At 37.9% G+C, this 19,733-nt stretch overlaps 2 protein-coding genes across 3 annotated transcripts in view; one reads left to right on the top strand and one right to left on the bottom strand.

Moving 5' to 3' along the window:
- Nucleotides 1–19,524, top strand: part of LOC126767800 (suppressor of lurcher protein 1) — a 49,921-nt gene extending 30,397 nt beyond the window's left edge. The window contains exons 8-11 of the mRNA XM_050485438.1: nt 18,361–18,524; nt 18,590–18,842; nt 18,913–19,117; nt 19,178–19,524. Of these exons, the coding sequence (XP_050341395.1) occupies nt 18,361–18,524; nt 18,590–18,842; nt 18,913–19,117; nt 19,178–19,511 (956 nt within the window). The 3' untranslated portion in view covers nt 19,512–19,524. The remainder of the gene's footprint in view (nt 1–18,360; nt 18,525–18,589; nt 18,843–18,912; nt 19,118–19,177) is intronic.
- Nucleotides 9,274–18,381, bottom strand: LOC126767799 (probable cytochrome P450 9f2). Of its 2 annotated transcripts, XM_050485436.1 has the most exons (11): nt 17,947–18,381; nt 17,689–17,882; nt 17,423–17,599; nt 17,195–17,364; nt 17,069–17,138; nt 16,820–17,001; nt 16,640–16,760; nt 15,435–16,567; nt 10,378–10,882; nt 9,643–10,297; nt 9,274–9,568 (listed from the first exon to the last, which is right to left on the bottom strand). In XM_050485436.1, the coding sequence occupies exons 1-11, from the start codon at nt 18,305–18,307 to the stop codon at nt 9,396–9,398; spliced, it is 3,741 nt and encodes a 1,246-aa protein (XP_050341393.1). In that variant the 5' UTR covers nt 18,308–18,381; the 3' UTR covers nt 9,274–9,395. The 2 variants fall into 2 exon arrangements, with proteins under 2 accessions (XP_050341393.1, XP_050341394.1); XM_050485437.1 differs by lacking the exons at nt 15,435–16,567; nt 16,640–16,760; nt 16,820–17,001; ... (3 more) ...; nt 17,689–17,882; nt 17,947–18,381 and adding an exon at nt 14,705–14,981.
- Nucleotides 19,525–19,733: the final 209 nt, after the last annotated feature.

Below are 19,733 nucleotides of genomic sequence, written 5' to 3'. Positions count from 1 at the left end.
GCGTTGGATTTCGAGGCTGACGTTGTTGTTGGTTTTAGTGCTTGTTCCAAGAAAGACGAAATTATCTACGACTTCGAAGTTATGAATATCAACAGTGAAGTGAGAGCCAAGTCGCTCGTGCGACGACTGTTTGGTTGATGACAGGACATATTTCGTCTTGCCCTCGTTCACTATTTGCTTCACCCATTTGCTTCGCTTCTTTATCCATTCTGGAGAAAGCAGAACTAACGGCGCGGTTGTTGAGGCCAATAATATCAATATCATCGGCATACGCCAGCAGCTATACACCTTAATAGAAGATTGTACCTTCTCCATTTAATTCTGCAGCTCAAATTATTTTCTCCAGGAGTATATTGAAAAAGTCCACGACACGGTGTCGCCTAGTCTGAAACCTCTTTTGGCATCGAATGACTCGGAGAGGTCCTTCCCAATTCTGACGGAGCTTTTGGTATTGCTCAACGTCAGTTTACACAACCGCTTTAGTTTTGCGGGGCTACCAAATTCAGACATAACGGCTTAAAGGCAGCTCCTTTTCGTCGAAAGCAGTTTAGAAACCAAACTTTACTCTTACGAGGACATCAAACAGCTGGGCAGTGGCATCTTCCCAAATAAAGGACCGGACAATCCATGTGCATGTCCTTAAATGGTAATCTTTAATACATTTGGAGTGGTCGTCATGAAAAATCTCATCCGAGGCTGTTTTCTTCTTTTCATTGGGAATGTTTTTTATGTGGCGGGTCCCAAGTCTAGCGCGCAACCCTTAGGAGGGATGTTTCGTCTTCTCACTTTAGTTCGCCTTTAAACGGATGTTTTTCGGCTAACCAGAAAATACTTGGTCTAAAACCGGCAGTCGTGGCTGCTGGTGTAAAAGAACCGTTTCTGTAAATTCACTTGCATAAAAGGCTAAATTCTCTTTTTGGCGTGGTGAAATGAGCACCGAAGACGGGTAACGCAGCGGACGCCTAAAATAGATTGTTACCGACGAAAACAACGAAAAATTTCAAAATATAATTTTTAATGACCGTAAAGAGAAATTGATGGAGATAGCCAGCATCATATGAGAAAACTCTTTGCAAAGTGGATGCCGTGCGAGCTCACTTTTGGCCAAAAACAATGATGAGTTAATGATTCGGAACAGTGTTTGGAGATATCAAATCATAATAAAACCGAATTTTTCATGGATATGTGATAATGGATACATCATGGCTCCATCATTTCACTCCGAATTGGAATCAACAGTCATCCGAGTGTGCTGCTCACAATGAACTCGCTCCATAGCGTGAAAAAACGCAACAATCAGCTGGCATGGTTATCATGTCCGAATTTTGGGATGCGCATGGAATCATTTTTATTGACTACCTTGAAAAAGGCAGGATCATCAATACTACTATTATTAATAGCATTATAGGATCTTTTGAAGAACGAAATTGCCGAAAAAACGGCCGCATTTGAAGAAAAAGAAAGTGCTTTTTCAGCAAGACAATGCAGCATGTCACAAGTCAGTGAAAACAATGGCAAAACTCCATGAATTAGACTACGAATTGCTTCCGCATCCAACGTATTATCCAGATCTGGCTTCCAGCGACTATTTCCTATCCTCAGATCTCAAAAGAATGCTCGCTGGGAAGAAATTTTCGTCGCATGTAAAAGTGATCGGCGAAACTGAGCTGAAGCTATTTTGAAGGAAAGGACAAATCGCGTTACAAAAATGGTATCGAAAAGTTGGAGGGTCGCTATATGTAATTAGCTTATCACTCTTGATCTCTTGATGGGAACAATTTGCAATGAAAAAAAACGAATTTTGCGAACAAATGTATTTTACTTTTGTAGCGTGAGGACTTTTCAATTGGCACAGAAATCTCATCTGCTGTAAATCATAAAAATAAATAAATTCTGAAGTGAGACTAACCAATCTTAAATTGAACGGGTATGTTAAATTCATTTGTATTTAATCACAGATAATCGAAGTAAGTGGACGTTGAACTGGAATTTTTTACGGCTTGTAATTCTATTGAGTCACATAACTGCATAATTATCCCCTTTTTAATAAGTATATCTGTATTAAGTAAGTCTCTTAATATTAAATAACAATTCCAGAACAACAACAACAAACCGACTGTATAGGTTTCTATACGCAAGCAAGATTTTTTGTAATAGTTAGCTATTTAATTACCGATCGATGTTTGCTGGCGTAACCAAATAATTGAGGAAAACAAACAGTCACACATACACATGTACATACGTACAGCCGAAGCCATAAATAATAAATAAATGACGTCGTAAGATAAAACACAAACAAAAAACTTAATACAAATAAATAAATATGAAATGGCTGTCAGCAAGAAGTGGTTCTTATATACATATGTATGTATGTATGTGTGCGCGTAATATTTGCTACTTAGCAAAAACTGATTTGGCTTATTTTGCCATAGAGATTTGCTGTTTTCTAGATGAAATCACAGCTTCTTCGCGTTTACCCACCACTATTTCATACACTTTCGCCAAGTGCCCTCAGACAGACATACTTATGTACGCATAGTGAGCTCTTGTACAAGGCCCAGCGAGGAAGCAACAACAGTTAGTTGATTTTTGGTCTAACATTAAGTGTGTTAAAAATATTTGTGTTGGTCTGCGATTCGGTAAAAGTTGTCTAGGGGCCAAAAAAAAGTTATATATTAAATAAATGGATTGGCATAATTAAAGAAATAGTATAAGAAGCGGTAGTTTATCTACAAACGACCATGAAATCCTAGCTACTGCTTCCCTCACTGTCATTGTGAGTAGTGAAGCAAGCTTCTAGCAATTCATTTAGCACTTTTCACTTCCTATTCGTCACCTGTGGAATTTTGATTGTTGATTCAAAGCTGCTCGGCTATATAGTCAGTCGGCTATATAGAACTCCAACTATTGATGCTTTTAGTAGCATTGGAACTAAATCAGTTTTAAATAGAGCATTTCCTTGTGAGGCTCATACCACTTTTGTGATAGTTACTGCTTATACTCTATGGCCATAAATATGTATCGATTGAGGGGGTCCCGCGCAAATTATAATTCGTGCCTGTTTGTGCATAAATACATATCTTATTATATTGTATTTATTTGTGGCTAATAGCAAATATTAGCGGCAAAAACAATTGTGGAAATAAGAGGCGCCAGCATTTTCTTCTCACACAAATATGAAGATACAAGTGTTTACATATTTAAATAAATTGCCAAAATACCCTGAAGCGAAAAATTAACGCACTTCAAATATCGCGGTTGCCAATGAGCGACTCTAATACATAATAAACATACAATATTAGATTTCCCAATGCTCAACTTGTAATGGTGGAGCTTGGCTCTCTTCTAAAAAATGTACATGTCGCAAGCAACAAAAAGTTGTGCTTGAACTTGTTAACAAAAAATATTAAATACCTTAATTGAGTAGTAGCTTAGTTGCCAATCAATCTGAATTACGGGGGTTGTATGTTCGATTTGCCGCTTTAGAAGAATCACAACTATCAGAGAAGTACCCTTACATTAAACCGTTCACATGACAGTCGGGTCTAAGTAATCGGAACGAACCCGGATTTTTATCCGGCCAAGGACAGTCAACTCGGCAACCTTCTTCATTATCCATTACTTCAGAAATGCTTTAGGCCGCTGGAGCGATATAAAATAATATAAAAATATAAAAATAAAAAGCATGTTAGTTTGATCAAATATAACAAATAAATTCTAAGCATTCTATTTCTACTGCATACATACATTTTTTTTATTGTAAAGCTTTTAAGAGTTTTGGAATATAGTGGCAACTCTCTATATCATCATAAGTTCAAATGTTTTATTTTTATGACTTGCAGTCTTAAAGAGAGAGATTTTCGAAATAAAAAAATCGATTTTTTTTATATTTTCAAATATTAACTATGCAGAATATGTCCAGAGCATTTTTCAAAACTAAAATTATTTTCGGAGATATATGTGTTTTGCTGACACTTCAAAAATTACCTGAAATTCATGCATCCAGACTAAAATACGCCTCTTTGGAATAACTTATAATACTCGTATAATATATAGTCGTAAAGTAGCTTCAAAACTTTAAAAATAGTTTTGGTAATTTCACTCAGTTTGTCTGCAAACCTTTCCGGAACAACATTATGAATGTCCTCAATAAAAACAATTTTAGATCAACGAGTATTACAGGGCTCGTCCGGAAAGTAATAGGACTTAGTCGATTTAAAAAATTTATTGAACCAATCGTTACAGATCATTCAAAACTTTAAAAATCGACTCCTTCTGCGTCATTGCAGAACTGCCAGCGCGATTTCCAAGCACTGAAGGCGTCATGGAAGACATTCTCCGGAAAGGCCTTGAGAGCCGAGGTGCATGCTGCTTGGATTCCCTTTCATCGGCCTTTCCAGTAAAGGAAACAAAAAGAAGTCCCGGGTGCCACATCTGGGCTGTAGGCGGCTTATTGACCCCTCTTGAGAACTTCCACGTAAAACTTGGCGATTTCTCCAATCACATTGTCGATGTTTGTCGAAGTCGCAGGTCTCTCAGCACTGTCTTCATCAGTGACCTCTGGCGTTGGCGAAGGGGGCCGTCGCCCCGGGCGCAACGTCTTGGGGCGGCAAAACGATCTTCGCTATTTTTTAATATTCAGAAAAATACTTCAACAAATTTTTTTACAAAATGTATTATAAAAGATAAAGAGTTGTACATTCACAATGTAATAATCTGAATAGCAATGAAAAATATTAATTTTTACTCGAATACTATTCAGTCTTTGAATTTGTCTAATCTTTTGGCTTATATCTTTCTTAAAAATAGTGATAGAACTTAAAGATGCACTTTTCTAGCTTTGATCGGTGCAAAATCACATTTCATATCATTGTAATTTAAAGTTGAAGCAGTTTCACATTCTATTGAGAGAATCGCAAGATTGGACAGTCTACTCTGACTCATGGTCGATCTCAAGTGTAATTTGATCAATTTAAGTTTGCTAAAAGATCTTTCGAAGATGCAACTGATACAGGTATAGTGAGTAGTATTCTTAAAGCTGCCGCTAACGTCTTGTAGGCTTCCAGTCCCATTGAAGAAATGTATAATACAACTTTTTTGGCGAAAATCTAATTTGTTCTTCGTTTTTCTTCGCTCTCTTTAATAAAAGTAGGACGTCTTGGATGTCACTGTATAAATCTTCGTTATACAAGTCATCTGGAAAGGATTCGGCAAGTTGCCGGCATTTTTCATTAATTTTGACGAGTTTGTCATTGTATGAGTCCCTGGTTGGTTCTATAATTTGTTCAAAATCACAAAGAAAACCAAAACGGTGATTAAGCTTTTCCAAATTTGTGAAACGGGTGAATATATCCATTGATAGCTTATCCAGAATTTCGATCATACAGCGTCATATACAGGTACATATACATATACAGGTTTTATCACAATAAATTATTGTCATTTTTGTCAGATCTTTGAGTGTTTTTCTAAGTGAATTTTGCTAATAATGTAACTCAAAGTGATTTTTCATAATGTTTTTGAGGTTAATCGATTTCGTGAAAATTCAAGATTTTTAGTAGCTATTTTCGTGCCTTAACCTGGATAAAGGGGGCGGCAGAACATCTTTGGCCCCGGGCGCCCGAAGTTGTAGCTACGCCACTGCATCTGTTGCAATTATTTTCTTAATTATCGTCAAATTAGATTTCAGTTTTACCAAAGTTGGGAGATTTCACAAAGATATCTGCCGTTATACAATTGCATATATGTCAATGTGTGTGTGAAATTCTTGTTTTAGATACACAGTTTTATAACTTTGATTGCTTGTGAAGACCGTTAATGTCTAATACAAATTATATGGTACATACACATATAAATATATATATGTTATATATTTATATAATAATAATAAAAATAATATGTTTATATAGTATATAATTATAAATATGCATGTGTATGAGTAACATATTCATACTGCATGTTTAAGCGAACTTTTACTAATCCAATTAAAGTAGTTGTTGTTATTTTATGCAAAGTACTCACATTTAATTCTTAAAAAGAAAACTTGTTCTTGTGCTGCAACAATATCTAACCGCAATAAAGTCTCTAATTTATGGAACTAATTACCTATCTTTTGTTCTTTATTAACAATTTTAAAAATAGCATGGCTATTTCTCTCTAATGAGGAATTACTGCGATGAAACTGTAGTTTTGCTTCCATAAAACAAGTTTCCAGAGTAAAAACTCATTGACTGATTCTGTCCGTACGAAATACCGTTTGCTTTTTAAGACATTGGAGAAATAGTTTCAACAAAATCCATGAGATATTCACTGTAAGCTGTGGTCGAATCGACAAGCCTTTGAGAGTGGTGATTTGAAGAAGCAGTTGGTACAAACTCAGTTTAGAACAAATATACAATAGAAGTATTAAAATTCGTTTGAAGTATACTATAGTGGGCAAAAAATAGTAAGACTTCTTAATTTAAATTTCGAAAACTCCTTCGTCGAAATATTTCTAGGTTGGTATGACTATCAGTGACATCCATGCCAAATCACTAGTCTTTAGTATATGCTTATCTTTTTGAAGTACATAGAGTGCATTCGGCGATTTTTACGATGAGTGAAAATATTCATCAAAAAAGTTTCGTTAAATTTTGTCTGCAAAATCAAACTTCTAGTCCAGAATAGTTCAGAATGTTGGAAAAGTCCTTTGGTGATAATTGTTTGTCGTGAAAAGTGTTTTCGATTGGTACAAATTGTTCAGAGTGGGTTGAGCACACGTTGACGACGAACCACGTCCAGGACATCAACACCAAGTGGGGATCAATACGTCAATAAAATAAAGAAATATGTGCGTGAGTATCGATGATAACCAGTCAGAGATCTTACTGACATCCTTGGATTATTGGAAGGATCAGTGAAACCCATTTTAAAAGATTTTTTGGGCCCAAGAAAAGTGAAAGAATGATTGGTTCCAAAATCCCTCCATTATTTTTCGAAAAATAACGTCTGTGAAACGTCTTTCCGAATGTCAGGATGTCTTGAAAGGTATTGTTACTGGCGATGAATCTTAGATCTATGCTTACGAACCGGAAACAGTCGATCAATCGACCGAATATTGTGGCAAAGGTGAATCGAAGACAAAAAATTTACAGTTTTCTTCGATTATCGAGGTGTGGTGCTCTTCGAATTCCTTCCGACTGGCTAAACTGTCAGCAGGGAATACTATTTGAGTGTTATGCGTCGTTTGCGTGAAGCTATTCGTAAAAAGAGGCCAGAATTAAGGGCCAACAACTCTTGGTTTTTGAACCACGATAATACACCGTCGCATTCTGCATTGATTCTTCATGAGTTTTTCGCCAAATTTTTAACTAATATCGAGCCGCAAGCACCATATTCGCCTGATTTGGCTCCGTGTGACTTCTGGTTAATCATAAAACTCAAGTAATCGCTCCGGGGAAACCGTTTTGAGTCTATTGAAGGTATTAGTCGTGAATCGCTACGAGCATTGAAGGCAATTCCGGAAATTGACTTTAAAAACTGTTTCGAGGGTTGGAAAAAATGGGGGTTTACTTTGAAGGGGACGAAATAGATTTTGAAAAATAAATAAAGAATTTTTAAATAATGAACAAATTCTTGCTATTTTTTACTCATAGTAGTATAATAATATTTTCTTGGAGTCATATAAACGCTCCCCATGCCAATTATGGCGATGCGAAATCCTACCATTGAACAATTTCTTTGTAAGCACAATTGTAGCCTTGTGAAAGCTCGTCAAGTATAAGAGAGAGAGAAGACTGTTTGCTATTCAATCTCAGATGAATATAAAATGTTGCATATGCAACCAATAATAGCTACTATTGACTCAAATGCTAATATTAATATGCATTAGTTTGCTGAAATTTGAATTTCTAGACCTTTGTCCGACTAGTTTAAACGGTTTTTCTAGAAATTAAAGGAATTGATTTTACATTTACTAGAACATCTTTGTAACTGAATCTGCAAAGGGGTCTACTCTACTCTGAACATTCATTAGGGTGCTTTTCAATTTACTAATTGATTTAGGTTATCAGAAGCATAGCTCAAAAGCCACTGAAGTGGCGACCAAATAAGACTCGTATTCAACAAAATTTTATTTAATTTTATCAACAATTATCATATCATATCATATTATTAAATATATTATTATATAACATAACGAAACACTTTCATTCATTCATCATTCACAAGAAGACATTAAGTATTTCTGTTTATTTGTTTAATAGAAGTTCGTTTCTTAAGTCTTTTGTTTGTTAACGCCTTCTACAAACATCCATACTACATACATACATGTACAAGCAAAAATTGTAAAAGTATTTTGAAAACACTGTAACACGAATATTTCTGCGAAGCTCGTGAACTCAAATATTATTCGTCCAACGCGGCAATCTGCGAACAAATTATTCAGATCAAATCACTACCATATAGCTGTCATTCACACTGACCCCTCCAAATCAAGACAAAGATCTTCAGTAAAGATTTTTCCTTATTAAGTAACCCTAATCCGCATTTTGGACGAAGAGCATCCTGAAGAGATTCACATACTGTCATTTCATCCAGAAAAACCAACAATTGGTGTGATTTTTGAGTCGGTGGAATCATCGGTGCATATTTCTTCGAAAATGAGATGAGAACGCAACCGTCAATGGTGACCGTTATCGCGCCATTATAACCGACTATTTTTTGCCTGATATTGAAGTTTGTGATCTCGCGACATTTGGTTTCAACAAGACGACGCCTCTTCCCACACATCGCATCAATCAATGGATTTATTGAGAGAACACTCACTGTGAGCAGATAATTTCACGTTTTGGGCCGGTCGATTGGTCACCAAGATCGTGTCTTATCATACCGTCAGACTTCTTTTTAAATAACATTAAGATTCTTTCTGGATCTTGAGTTTAAACTCCAGTGAATATAAAATTCTGAAGTAAAAACTAATTTTCAAATTCAGTCATCTTTAAGCAGACATTTTTAAATCTCCGAGAGCATTTCTAACTTGAAAATAAATCATAATTATTGAATCCTTTACCCGTCTAGAACTCAAAACTGTACTTAATTAATCTGATGAAATCGAGAAGCACACCATAAACAGCTGGAAAAGCCACACCAACCCAGCAAATTTCTGATCCGCTTATATTTTCCGAAGTACACTATCAGAAAATCTATTTGGACTATGGAAACCTTGTGAAATTATTGAAGCGATTTACTTAGAGATCACTTGTATACAACGGAAGAGAGAAAGTTTCTCTTAAATCAAGTCAAAAACATCAATTTATTTAAAACCTTAATAAATTAATTTCAAATCAATAATTAACAGAGTTTTATAAAGTCCCCAGCATTATATTTTCCAAATTTAATTCAATTTCTTATCACATTTATTTTTTGCTCCGACTAGTTAGCTTTACCCAGTAACCGTTCTTTGGCGCCACCTGAAAACCGTAGTTACCCAACACAATAGGTATCGTTGACTTCTTGCCTGGGACAATGTGAAAGTCTCGCACCAAATAATACAATATTGCCTTTGCTTCCAAAAGCGCGAAACGAGAACCTGAAGTAAAAGGAGATGTAACAATAATAACAACAGATTATACGTATATTGAAATTAGAAAGGCAATAACGTACCAATGCAATTTCTGGGGCCTTCTCCGAAGGGCATATAAGTAAACGGCTGGATTTTGTCTTTATTCTCACTGCTAAAACGTTCGGGATCAAACTTTTCTGGATTCGGAAAGTATTGAGGATCGTGTTGTAGACCCACCACGGGAATCAGAATAGTCTGACCCTTCTTTATTTCAATGCGTTTACCGTCTGCTTCGAATACAAAATCTTTCGTACACTTCCGATCCAGATTAACGGCGCCCGGCCACTTCCGTAATGTTTCATTTATGACCATATCTAAGTATTTCATGCCCTGCAAGGCCTCATAGGTCACCTGTTTCCCCTCAAGGCGTTCATTGACTTCCGCAATTTCCTGATACACTTTCTCCTGCACCTCCGGATTCTCCATTAGCTCTTGCGTCGCGAAGCAAATCGAAGTCGAGACCGTTTCAAAGCCGGCGAAAAAGAAGATGAAGCACTGCGCTATCATTTCTGTGTCAGTCCAATCGCGACTGTGCGACTTTGGCGAGTCGGAGGGAAAGAGACCGCGAGCCTCCATAAGCAAGTTAATCATGTCGGCGCGACGGATATTGTGCTCCTTGCGGTATTTCAAAGCATCGAGCACGAGGTAACGGAAGTAGCTCGTTATGCTTGAATCAAAAAGCTCCACTTTCAGCAACTGGAAGAGAGTAATAAAGCATATAATAACACAAGTCGGGGAAGAGTTGCAGTCTTGAGTTTTAAGTAATTTGTACTTACCTTCAGTAGACTATTGAAATGCAGGAAAAGTGTAAACCTTAAATTAAATTTCCAATCGAATGTGGTCGCCTTTTTGCCCAACATATAAAATTGATTCTCTTTATTTTCGAAAGAGTTTACTTGCAGTCCAAACGCCGTTGACGCAATGACGTCGGTGGCGAAACGCGTCGCATAGTCCTTTAACTCCAACTCGACACCCTCGCCATGTACTTCCGCTTGCAATTGCTGCAGATATTTTGCACTATCCGCGGCCACCTGATTGATCAGTTCGAACATTTGACGAAGTCGGCTGCCGGTAAAAGCAGGACTCAGGGTGCTACGCATGTCTTTCCACTTGTCATCCTTCAATTGGATCAAGGAGTTACTGAATAGATCATGTGGACTGTCACCGAAAAAGTCGCGATGGTTTACGAAATGATCAAAGTCTTTGACCGTAATTTTTCGTAAAATTTCCGGATCTCGTATAAGATATATGGGTGTCGTCTGGAAAAATATGCCATAAACGCTGGAATAACAAAAAAATAGCTATTAGAGGCCTTTCTTACTGGATTAAGAGATATGTTTAAGAGAAGAGAAAATGAACCGACTTTGGAATATAATACTATAGATGATGAACTGTGCGACGTTTACGAGGTATGACAATTCAGTAATGAGACTGATTCCATAAAAACCGTATATTTGAAAATTATACAACTTCGCCGTCCACTTCAAAGTAGTCCCCTTGGGCAGCTATACAGCGATTCCAGCGCGTTTTCCATGCTTCGTAACATTTCTGAAACGCTTCGACTGGGATGTCCGCGAGTACCCTCGTCACGGCCGCCTGGATCTCCGTAATCGAGTCAAAATGGGTTCCTTTGACCACCGATTTTGTTTTAGGAAACAAAAAAAGTCAGAGGGTGACATGTCGGGCGAATAAGGCGGCTGTTGCAACACGGCGATCCCTTTAGAGGCCAAATACTGGGACACGCTGAGGGCGGTGTGGCACAGCGCGTTGTCGTGATGAAGGATCCAGTTACGAGCGATGTCTTGGCGCATCCTGTTGACTCGTTTTGGCAATCTTTCGAGAACTTGGCAATAGTAGACTTGATTCACAGTTTTCCTCGGTGCAACGAATTCTTTGTGGACGATTCCACGGCTATCAGAAAAGGCAATAATCATCGTTTTCACCTTCGACTTGCTCATGCGAGCTTTTTTTGGGCGGGGGGCGCGCGGAGACAACCATTGAGCTTTGGGCACGACTAAGAGCACTATCACCATACACTCTTACAATTTTAGCGTACGTTTCCGAAGCTGTTTCGCCCAATCTGGCGCAAAATTTTATAGCGACGCGTTGCTCTTGATTTCGTTTTTCCATTTTCGTTACGAGCACTACAAACACACGTCTACTCAACTTGATGCAGCAGGCGAACTAAACAAGCTAGAGCGATGGTACACATATCAATGGAGAGGGGAGGGATGCCGGAAAAAGAGAAAGTGAATTTGAAGGTCACAGGTTTACCACAAGCGCGGCAATAAAATCAGTATCATTACCTAATTGTCAAACCTCGTATGATGACAAAAAAACAGCTCAGCCACCTAAAATTCAAGGATCGTATAGTAAGGTCATAAGGATTAACGCTACTTACAGTAACTCATATAATATCAGTAGACGTTGTGAAAAAGTCTTCTAGAGTGGATAATGACTTCGCTTGAGTGCTTAGATAAAGCGTAAGTTATTCTCTCTACTTTACAAAAACCATTAAATTTCCCCCAAAAAAGGTTTCAGGCCAGACAACATTAATCGTACTGATATCGAGTAATTCCCGCAGCCTGGTTTAAAACGAGAAACCAACAAGCGACCTTCTGAAGATTTCGCACTTTCCTACCAATATAATGGCAACCAACAAACGAGCCGAGCCGAGCCGAGTTTCCAACAGCATGCCAGTCGTTCTTCCATTTCGCTGTTTGACGCCGTTTGTAGATTCAAAGTGTAGTCAGGTCCTTCTCCATCTAGTCTTTCCAACGGAGTGAAGGTCTTCCTCTTCCTCTGCTTCCTAAGGCGGTTCTGAGTCGAATACTCTCAGAAGTGTAGACTGCAGTATTCGCTGTTGTCAATGCGCAAAGGAACATAAATCTTCCGCAGAACTTTTCTCTCGAAAACTCGCAACGTCGACTCATCAGATGTTATCATCGTCCATACCTCTGCACGATATAGCAGGACGGAAATTATGAGTGACTTGTAGAGTTTGGTTTTTATTCGTCGAAAGAAGGCTTTACTTCTCATTTACCCACTCAGTACGAAGTAGCACCTATTGGCAAGTGTTATTCTGCGTAGGATTTCGAGGCTGACATTGTTGTTGCTTTTAATACTGATTCCAAAACAGAAGAAATTTTCTACGACTTCGAAGTTATGACTGACAACACTGACATGGGAGCCAAGTCACGAGTGAGACGATTGTTTGTATGATGACAAACGATATTTCGTCTTGCCCTTGTTCACTATCAGACCCATTTGCTTCGCTTCCTTATCCAGTCTGTAGAACTGTTGTTGAGACTATCAATATCATCGGCGCCAGTTTACGACGCGAAAAGATGGTCTGACGATTTTCACCATAAAAAAATTAAACAACGCCTTTGCTCGAAACTTTGTGTTAGGCCATCGCTGAAAATGGTACAGAAGTAGTTTTTGGGGAGTCCATTTTATCACGAACACAAGTATTTGAGTGACACAAAGTATTAAATGAATATCGTGAAGTAATCGAAACATTGCTTCATGCCTCATACCAGTTTACCCCGATTATTGATGAAGCAGTGCTTGATCGTCGTCGAATCGTCGTGCTGACACCAGAGACGTAGTACGGGACCTAAAAATGTTCTATGCATCGACTCAATATATTTTGGTTTATGTCAATGCTAGACAGAAGACCCGAATCTTTTCAAAAACGTCGTCGAGTTGAAGTCGCTAACGAGATGATTTTATTCTGTTCTGAAACTTCTGTTAATATTATAAGCACAATGTAGAATCTCGAACTAATAGGTTAAACAGATTTCTTTAGATATCGTCAAGTCATTCCGCCCAATCGTCTATAACAATGCTATACTTACAAAAGTAACTGTTTATTGTGCCTCTTATTATACATATTTCTGATATGCATGGTAATGCCAAAGTGTGCGCCCCCATAACAGTCGATTCAACGTATCAGGGGTGGACCCTACTTTTTACCTATCCCAGTAGTGTCAGCATTCGTTCGGATAAATTGGAGAAATGTTTTCTGCTGCTACAACAACAGCAACATGTTGTACTGATAAGAGCATAAAAGCTATTTATCTCCACATAAAGTGCAGTTAATCATTGCCATACACTAACCATAACCAGCCTAACATTGTGTGCTGCAGAGTATGAAAAAGCTTTCAAACAAAAAGTAATTGCATTTCGTGCCCGAAGCTTTGTATATAGAAACGAAAGGGGCAAGGAAAGCTGTGTGAATATCTGAAGCTCATTCACTACTTAATATCGCACTTTGTTCTCCTATAATCTTGCTTGATTGCTATTCTAATTGAATTGATATTAATCTTACTTAATTATAGTGCGTTTAAAAAGTAATGCTTTGTTTTCCAAAGTGTGTTAATTGGTAAAAAATGTTGTAATTATAGAAAATACATTGTTTTGTCATGCTAGCTGACGTCTACTCAATACTTGTTTCGATCGTCCGCGTTGTCTATAACAGCCTGACACCTTTGATGGCAAATTGCAACTAAGTTTTGCGCAAATTCTACGGCAGGTCTGTCGAATTAGCCGAATACTGAAATCTTTTCTTGACACTTAATGTTTTCTTGGTATTTGGCTATCATTAAGGCCCAAACATACTCTATTGTATTGGCGTCTAGTGACTGTGATAGCTAATCTAATGTAAAAATATGATTTTTTGTTTCCTATTTTTTGGGTTTTTGTCTTCTTGCAGTATCCAATCATGATTATTTTTGCCGTAAAGTGTTTCAGCTGACTTCAGTAAACTCTTTTGATACCTTTTATCATTTTAACGCCGTTCAGGTTTTCTGTGAAACTCCTCAAAAGCCCAAATCCATGAGCGGAGAAGCATCCATAATTCAGCATCCCGCGCCGCGCTATAAATGCAGCTAAGAAGGGTATTATAGCATCAAGGCAGTCGAAGTTGACATTTCACATTGCCGTTACCACGACAGTCCGGTCTAAGTAAACGAAACGGACCCGGATTTCCATCCGGGCCAGGAGTGTCAACTCGGCATCATTCCACGCTATTAATTTAGAAATGTTTTCCGCCGCTACAACAACAACAATAGCGTCTACCGTGGCTTTACTTTAACTCACCTGCCTTTGTGTTTATTATAGAGATCTATGATAGTATAAAAAATAGAGCTCCGACGTAGGGTAATTTGGGTTAAACTGCCAAACACCGGAAACGGTTTGTCGTACGGTATACCACGCTTTTCGAAAAAGTCGAAATTTGCTGTGGCCCAACGATAAAATAAATACAGCAAAATCGAGCCGAGGAATAATGCTTCCCACAACATTTTGTACAGTTATTTGAACACACTTGTTTTGATTGACGTCTACCGCGCAACTAATTGAAACTATGCTACTGAGCAGCGTTTTTACCATAAATGCTGTGCGCATTCTCAAGTGGGAGGGAGAATACATGCATATGTATTTACCAATACAAAAATATACAGTTATCAGAGCTTTTTCAGAAGCTTTTTACCAAAAATATAAACTAAGGGCGCCTATCTGCCGCCGGTGTGATAAGACCCAACCGCTTCAAGCTTTGCAACATGGATAATTATTTGTGAAATTACAAAGTTGTTAAATTCAACAATAACAATTGTATAAATTTCATTCAACTTTTTGCTTAAGGTACTTGTTGTTGCTATTGGAGCACAACAGCGTATATGGGATACTCCATACACTTGCCCTGCTTGAGTGAATCACGCAGCCAATCGATGCTTAAGTGCCGCGCCGTCGGTTTGTATTGATCTCTGCGAATGTTTGCACAAATACAAATACAATTATTATGAAATTCAAAGTGGAGAATAGTTCTCACCTAAGTGTGCTGAAGTCATCAGTGGAGAGTAGTGTCGCTGCGTGGAGCACAATATTTGCATTGTTTGAGTTTTTGGTCACTAAACCACCGTTCGACACAAAAGCACACTTCAACTGCTCATCGCCTGCTTCGCTGTCAAAGTGTGCCACTAAATTCTTAAATATGTCACTTTCCTTTTTCACATCGCCACCGAATTGTTGCGTTTGAGATTCTGTCTTTACGTCGATATTCTTAACGAAATCCCGAAATTTATCTTCTTTCTTGCCGAGCGCACTGAAATCCAATTTCGCCTGTTTACTAAGCTTTCCTTCAATCTTCACTTTGGTTGCAACATTTTCCGGCTTCACTTTTGGGCTCTGCGTTTTCCTCTTCTTATTATCACTCAATTCTTTGTCCACCTCGTCAGCTTTTCTCTTCAACTTAACGCTACTTCCCGGTAGGTCATCGTCCTCATTGGCACCTTTGGGCTTTTTCTTTGGCGTGAGATTAATTTTGGAATCAATTTCCTCGATTTTTACATTTACCACCCCATTCTTATCCTCACAATTTGAGAGCAACAAATCCACATTCACATCATTCTTTGAAGCCTCATAAAGTTTCTGCAGATATTCCAAATCGTTGGCATGATCGGCAGATTTGTCTACGCGCAGCCTCGTTATGCGCGGAAATCGTATTGAAATCCCTGCCGCAGTGTGTGCCTCCGATTTGGTGAACTCGGCACCCGTTATCTCCCAAACAGGCATTTTATTCGGCACCTTTGCTAAATAATCTGGCACTAGAGCCTTTTTGCATAACAGCCAGGTGGGGACTTGGTTTGGATCGGCGCGCTCCATTAAATTCATAAGCTCCTCATGCACTCGCTCATTTTCGGCATCATCCAGGCCGGAGTGAACTTTGGTAACAGTCTTCCAGAGCATATCTCTACTGTCATAGCAGCCCATTAGGAATATACTCAAAATACCGCCTTTTTTGCCTGAACCAAACCAAGCGCCCAGCACAACCAAGTCTGCAGTGTCGGCCATTTTGCCGCCGAAAAGGTAGTCCTTCTTTACTTTCAGCCAACCACGTTTGCCGGGTTGGTAGGTGCCATTCGGATTCTTCAACACCACACCTTCGAGATTTGCTTTTAGGACCTATAAAATGAACATATTTACAATTAATAGAATACTCGTATATTTAAAATGCAGGAAATATCTAAATCATACCTTGGCGGTCATAAGCGATAGCTCATTCTTCGTTTTTAAAAATTGACTTTCTGAAAGCTCAACACAAGATTTTATGGGATTTATATTTTCCTCTAATATTTTTCTGCGTTTGTGGAAAGGTCTGAAGAAAAACAATTATATTAGTAAATTTATTTGTACTTTGTAACTCATTTTACATACACGTTGGTCAAATCCTCTCCTTTATAGAGCAGACAGTCAAAGGTGAAAATGCACACCTCTGCATGTGAAAATTCTTTCTTTTTATGCGCTCCTAAAGTGCCGAATGGCAGTAAACTACCACTTATGGTATCGACTAAAATGATTTCTGAATCCAAAATCATGTCGCCGCCTCCTGGAAAAGCCTTTGGTGGACGACGTCATATTATTTTTGTAACAAGGCAATTACATAAATATGGAAGTTTGGCTTACCTTTGGTATGAGTTCATGAAATCTTTTGATTTTATGGTCCATCACTGGCTTCAAATTTCGGCTGAAGAACCTAGAAGAGCAAAGAATTTAAAAATTATTATTTTTTTTATTGAACTCATAAATTACTTGAACTCGCTCCCACGTTTGTGTATTTGTACGCGTTCCCCGTCGTATTTTATTTCAGTATATAAGCCGTTTGGACATTTTTTAAAAGCTTCTTCAACGGATTTGCAGGCATTAGCTAGCATAGGTGAGATGGGCGTCATTACTTGTACGCACCCAATTTGTTTAGCTACCTTAAAAATGCAAACTAGATGATATAAAAACTGCTAATTACGTTTAAAAACAATTTACTTTTGCTGCTTTAATAGGTGACGCTACTTTTTGCTTCCCCGTACCGGCGAATTGTTTGACGACTGCAGACAAATCTCGAGACGATTGATAGGCAGGGTAAGCAAGTGGCCCAAATGCATCAAGAATATGGCGCGCGCCGGCGTTTATACGCAAATCTTGCTTGATGAGGCGTACAATCTATATTTTTGTATTCATTTAATATTTGTATTATTAAAAAAATATTGCATTTTTCGAAATTAAATTAAAACTAAATATTTTTCCCACACCATTCTTAAGTCCAAAGCAGTTGCTTGCTTGCATAATTGCCGCAGCAGATCGGTTTGCTCGTCCTCTTTTGTACGCTGTTCCAGTTTTATAAGAAACTCATCAACGTCTTGAAGATAAAGGGTGCTTTCCGTTTGCGGTTTCAGTTTCTTTGATGATTCAAAATACTTGCGCAACGTTTCGGAAACATCACCATCTGAAAATATTTTATTTCATTATTCAGTAACATTAATTTTAGATGACTAAGTATTTATACTAGCCTTGTTCCAGTTCACGTTGCATCTCCTGCAGCTCACAAGCAAATATACGCGAAAACAACTTCAGCATTTGTTTGTTTTGTAAATTGTACACACGGTGACTAGCGCCAGGTATTAGCATTTGTATCCATAGTAGCGTATCCCCTTTAAAACTTTTCCGATCTGAACCTTTATTTAAAAACTCTTTCAGCAATTGTGCTTTGTTGTTGTAACTACGCTCTTCGCCAATTTCATCACAGATGCGGCGAAATGTTTCCAGCCGGTTGTCCTGATTTTTGCTCATTTCTTTCGTAAATAATCGGCCTACTCGTATTGGGATGGCAAAGTGTTTTGTAAATAAACTAATTTGTATAATTTTTAACATTCAATTACAATTTAAAAACATAATTCAAACAATTCTTTTTTTTCTTTTCACAGAAAATTGCAAACAAATATTTGATTCGCGTGTAAACAAATCCGGCCGTTTTGACACTGCTCAGCTGTTCCCCACAGTGCCAAATGTCAACATCATTCCAGTGTTGTCGCCGTCGAGAGTGCAGTGTCGATTTGAATTTTACGGTGGCGTCGACGAGAGGGTTCAGGCAAGTGCCAAATATGAAGACATTCTTATTAGAAATGCAACGTTTTTTCCATTCCAAACTTTCAGATAAAATTTTTAGATTTCCACATTCCGGCGGAAAATAAAAACGCTACGGAATGCAAGGCAAATGATGTGCTACAGCTGCTTACCCAAGTGCGTGGGAAATACGAACCAACCGAAACATTCTGTGGAGCATTTCTACCCAAGCCAATCATGTCAAACGGGCCGAAATTATTACTTCAATTTATTGGCCGGTATCCGCCTACTGGCTCGAAAATCAATTATTACGGTTTCAAAGCAGAGTTCAAGTTCGTAAAAAGTACGTTGACATTCAGCTAAATAAAATTCTTTAATTGTCGCAATCCCTGATTTTCAATAACTGTTTTCAGATTTTGGGATATCCACGGGACAGCAGCTGGATGAAAATTGTACCTTCACGTATAATAGTACAGATCGGAAATCCGGATGGTTTGGGTCTCCGAATTTTCCCGGTTACTACCCACAAAATATGATTTGCCATTACTATTTCTATGGCGAACCTGATGAGCGTGTCATCATACGATTTACCTTCTTTGATGTTGAGGGTATCGGCACGTGAGTCCGTTTAATTTGCATTAATTACATTGAATTGAACACAAAAATGTGTGCTTTTAGTTGTGAATATCTGACAGCTAGCGATTATGTGGAATTTTCGAATTTTATGAGCACCGATCGCAAATATGGAAGATATTGTGGGAAACGTGACAAATTTGAGGTACGCTCAGATGGTCGGTTTTTCCGCGTTTCCTTCTATTCAAACGACCGTTTCGATAAAACTGGTTTTCGTGCTCTCTACGACTATCAAGGAAAAAGTTCACGCGTTGAAAATACTTCAATGCAGAGCTATATATCTGGGAGTACTGGTATCCTCAAATCATATTACAATCTTCAAAATGCATTTACTCTGATATTGTTCAAATTGTTTGCAAATTTCAAAATAATAAATTAAAGAAATTATATAACTTACTGTGTTTTACTGAATTTTTGTATTCTATTGGTGGTAATGGTAAGTGTTTTTTTTTTGAAAATCATTCAACGTTTGCTACTTGAACAGTCTGGTTTTAGCCAGAAACCTTATCTGATCATACAAACTTTTAAATTTTCAGTTAAGTTTTCAGATTCAGTGTTTTTTAAAAAAAAATATCTAACGAAAAATAAAATTAAATAAAGA

Source organism: Bactrocera neohumeralis, chromosome 2, assembly GCF_024586455.1.
Source record: "Bactrocera neohumeralis isolate Rockhampton chromosome 2, APGP_CSIRO_Bneo_wtdbg2-racon-allhic-juicebox.fasta_v2, whole genome shotgun sequence".
NCBI lineage: Eukaryota > Metazoa > Arthropoda > Insecta > Diptera > Tephritidae > Bactrocera > Bactrocera neohumeralis.
This window is presented reverse-complemented; position numbering and strand designations above follow the sequence as displayed.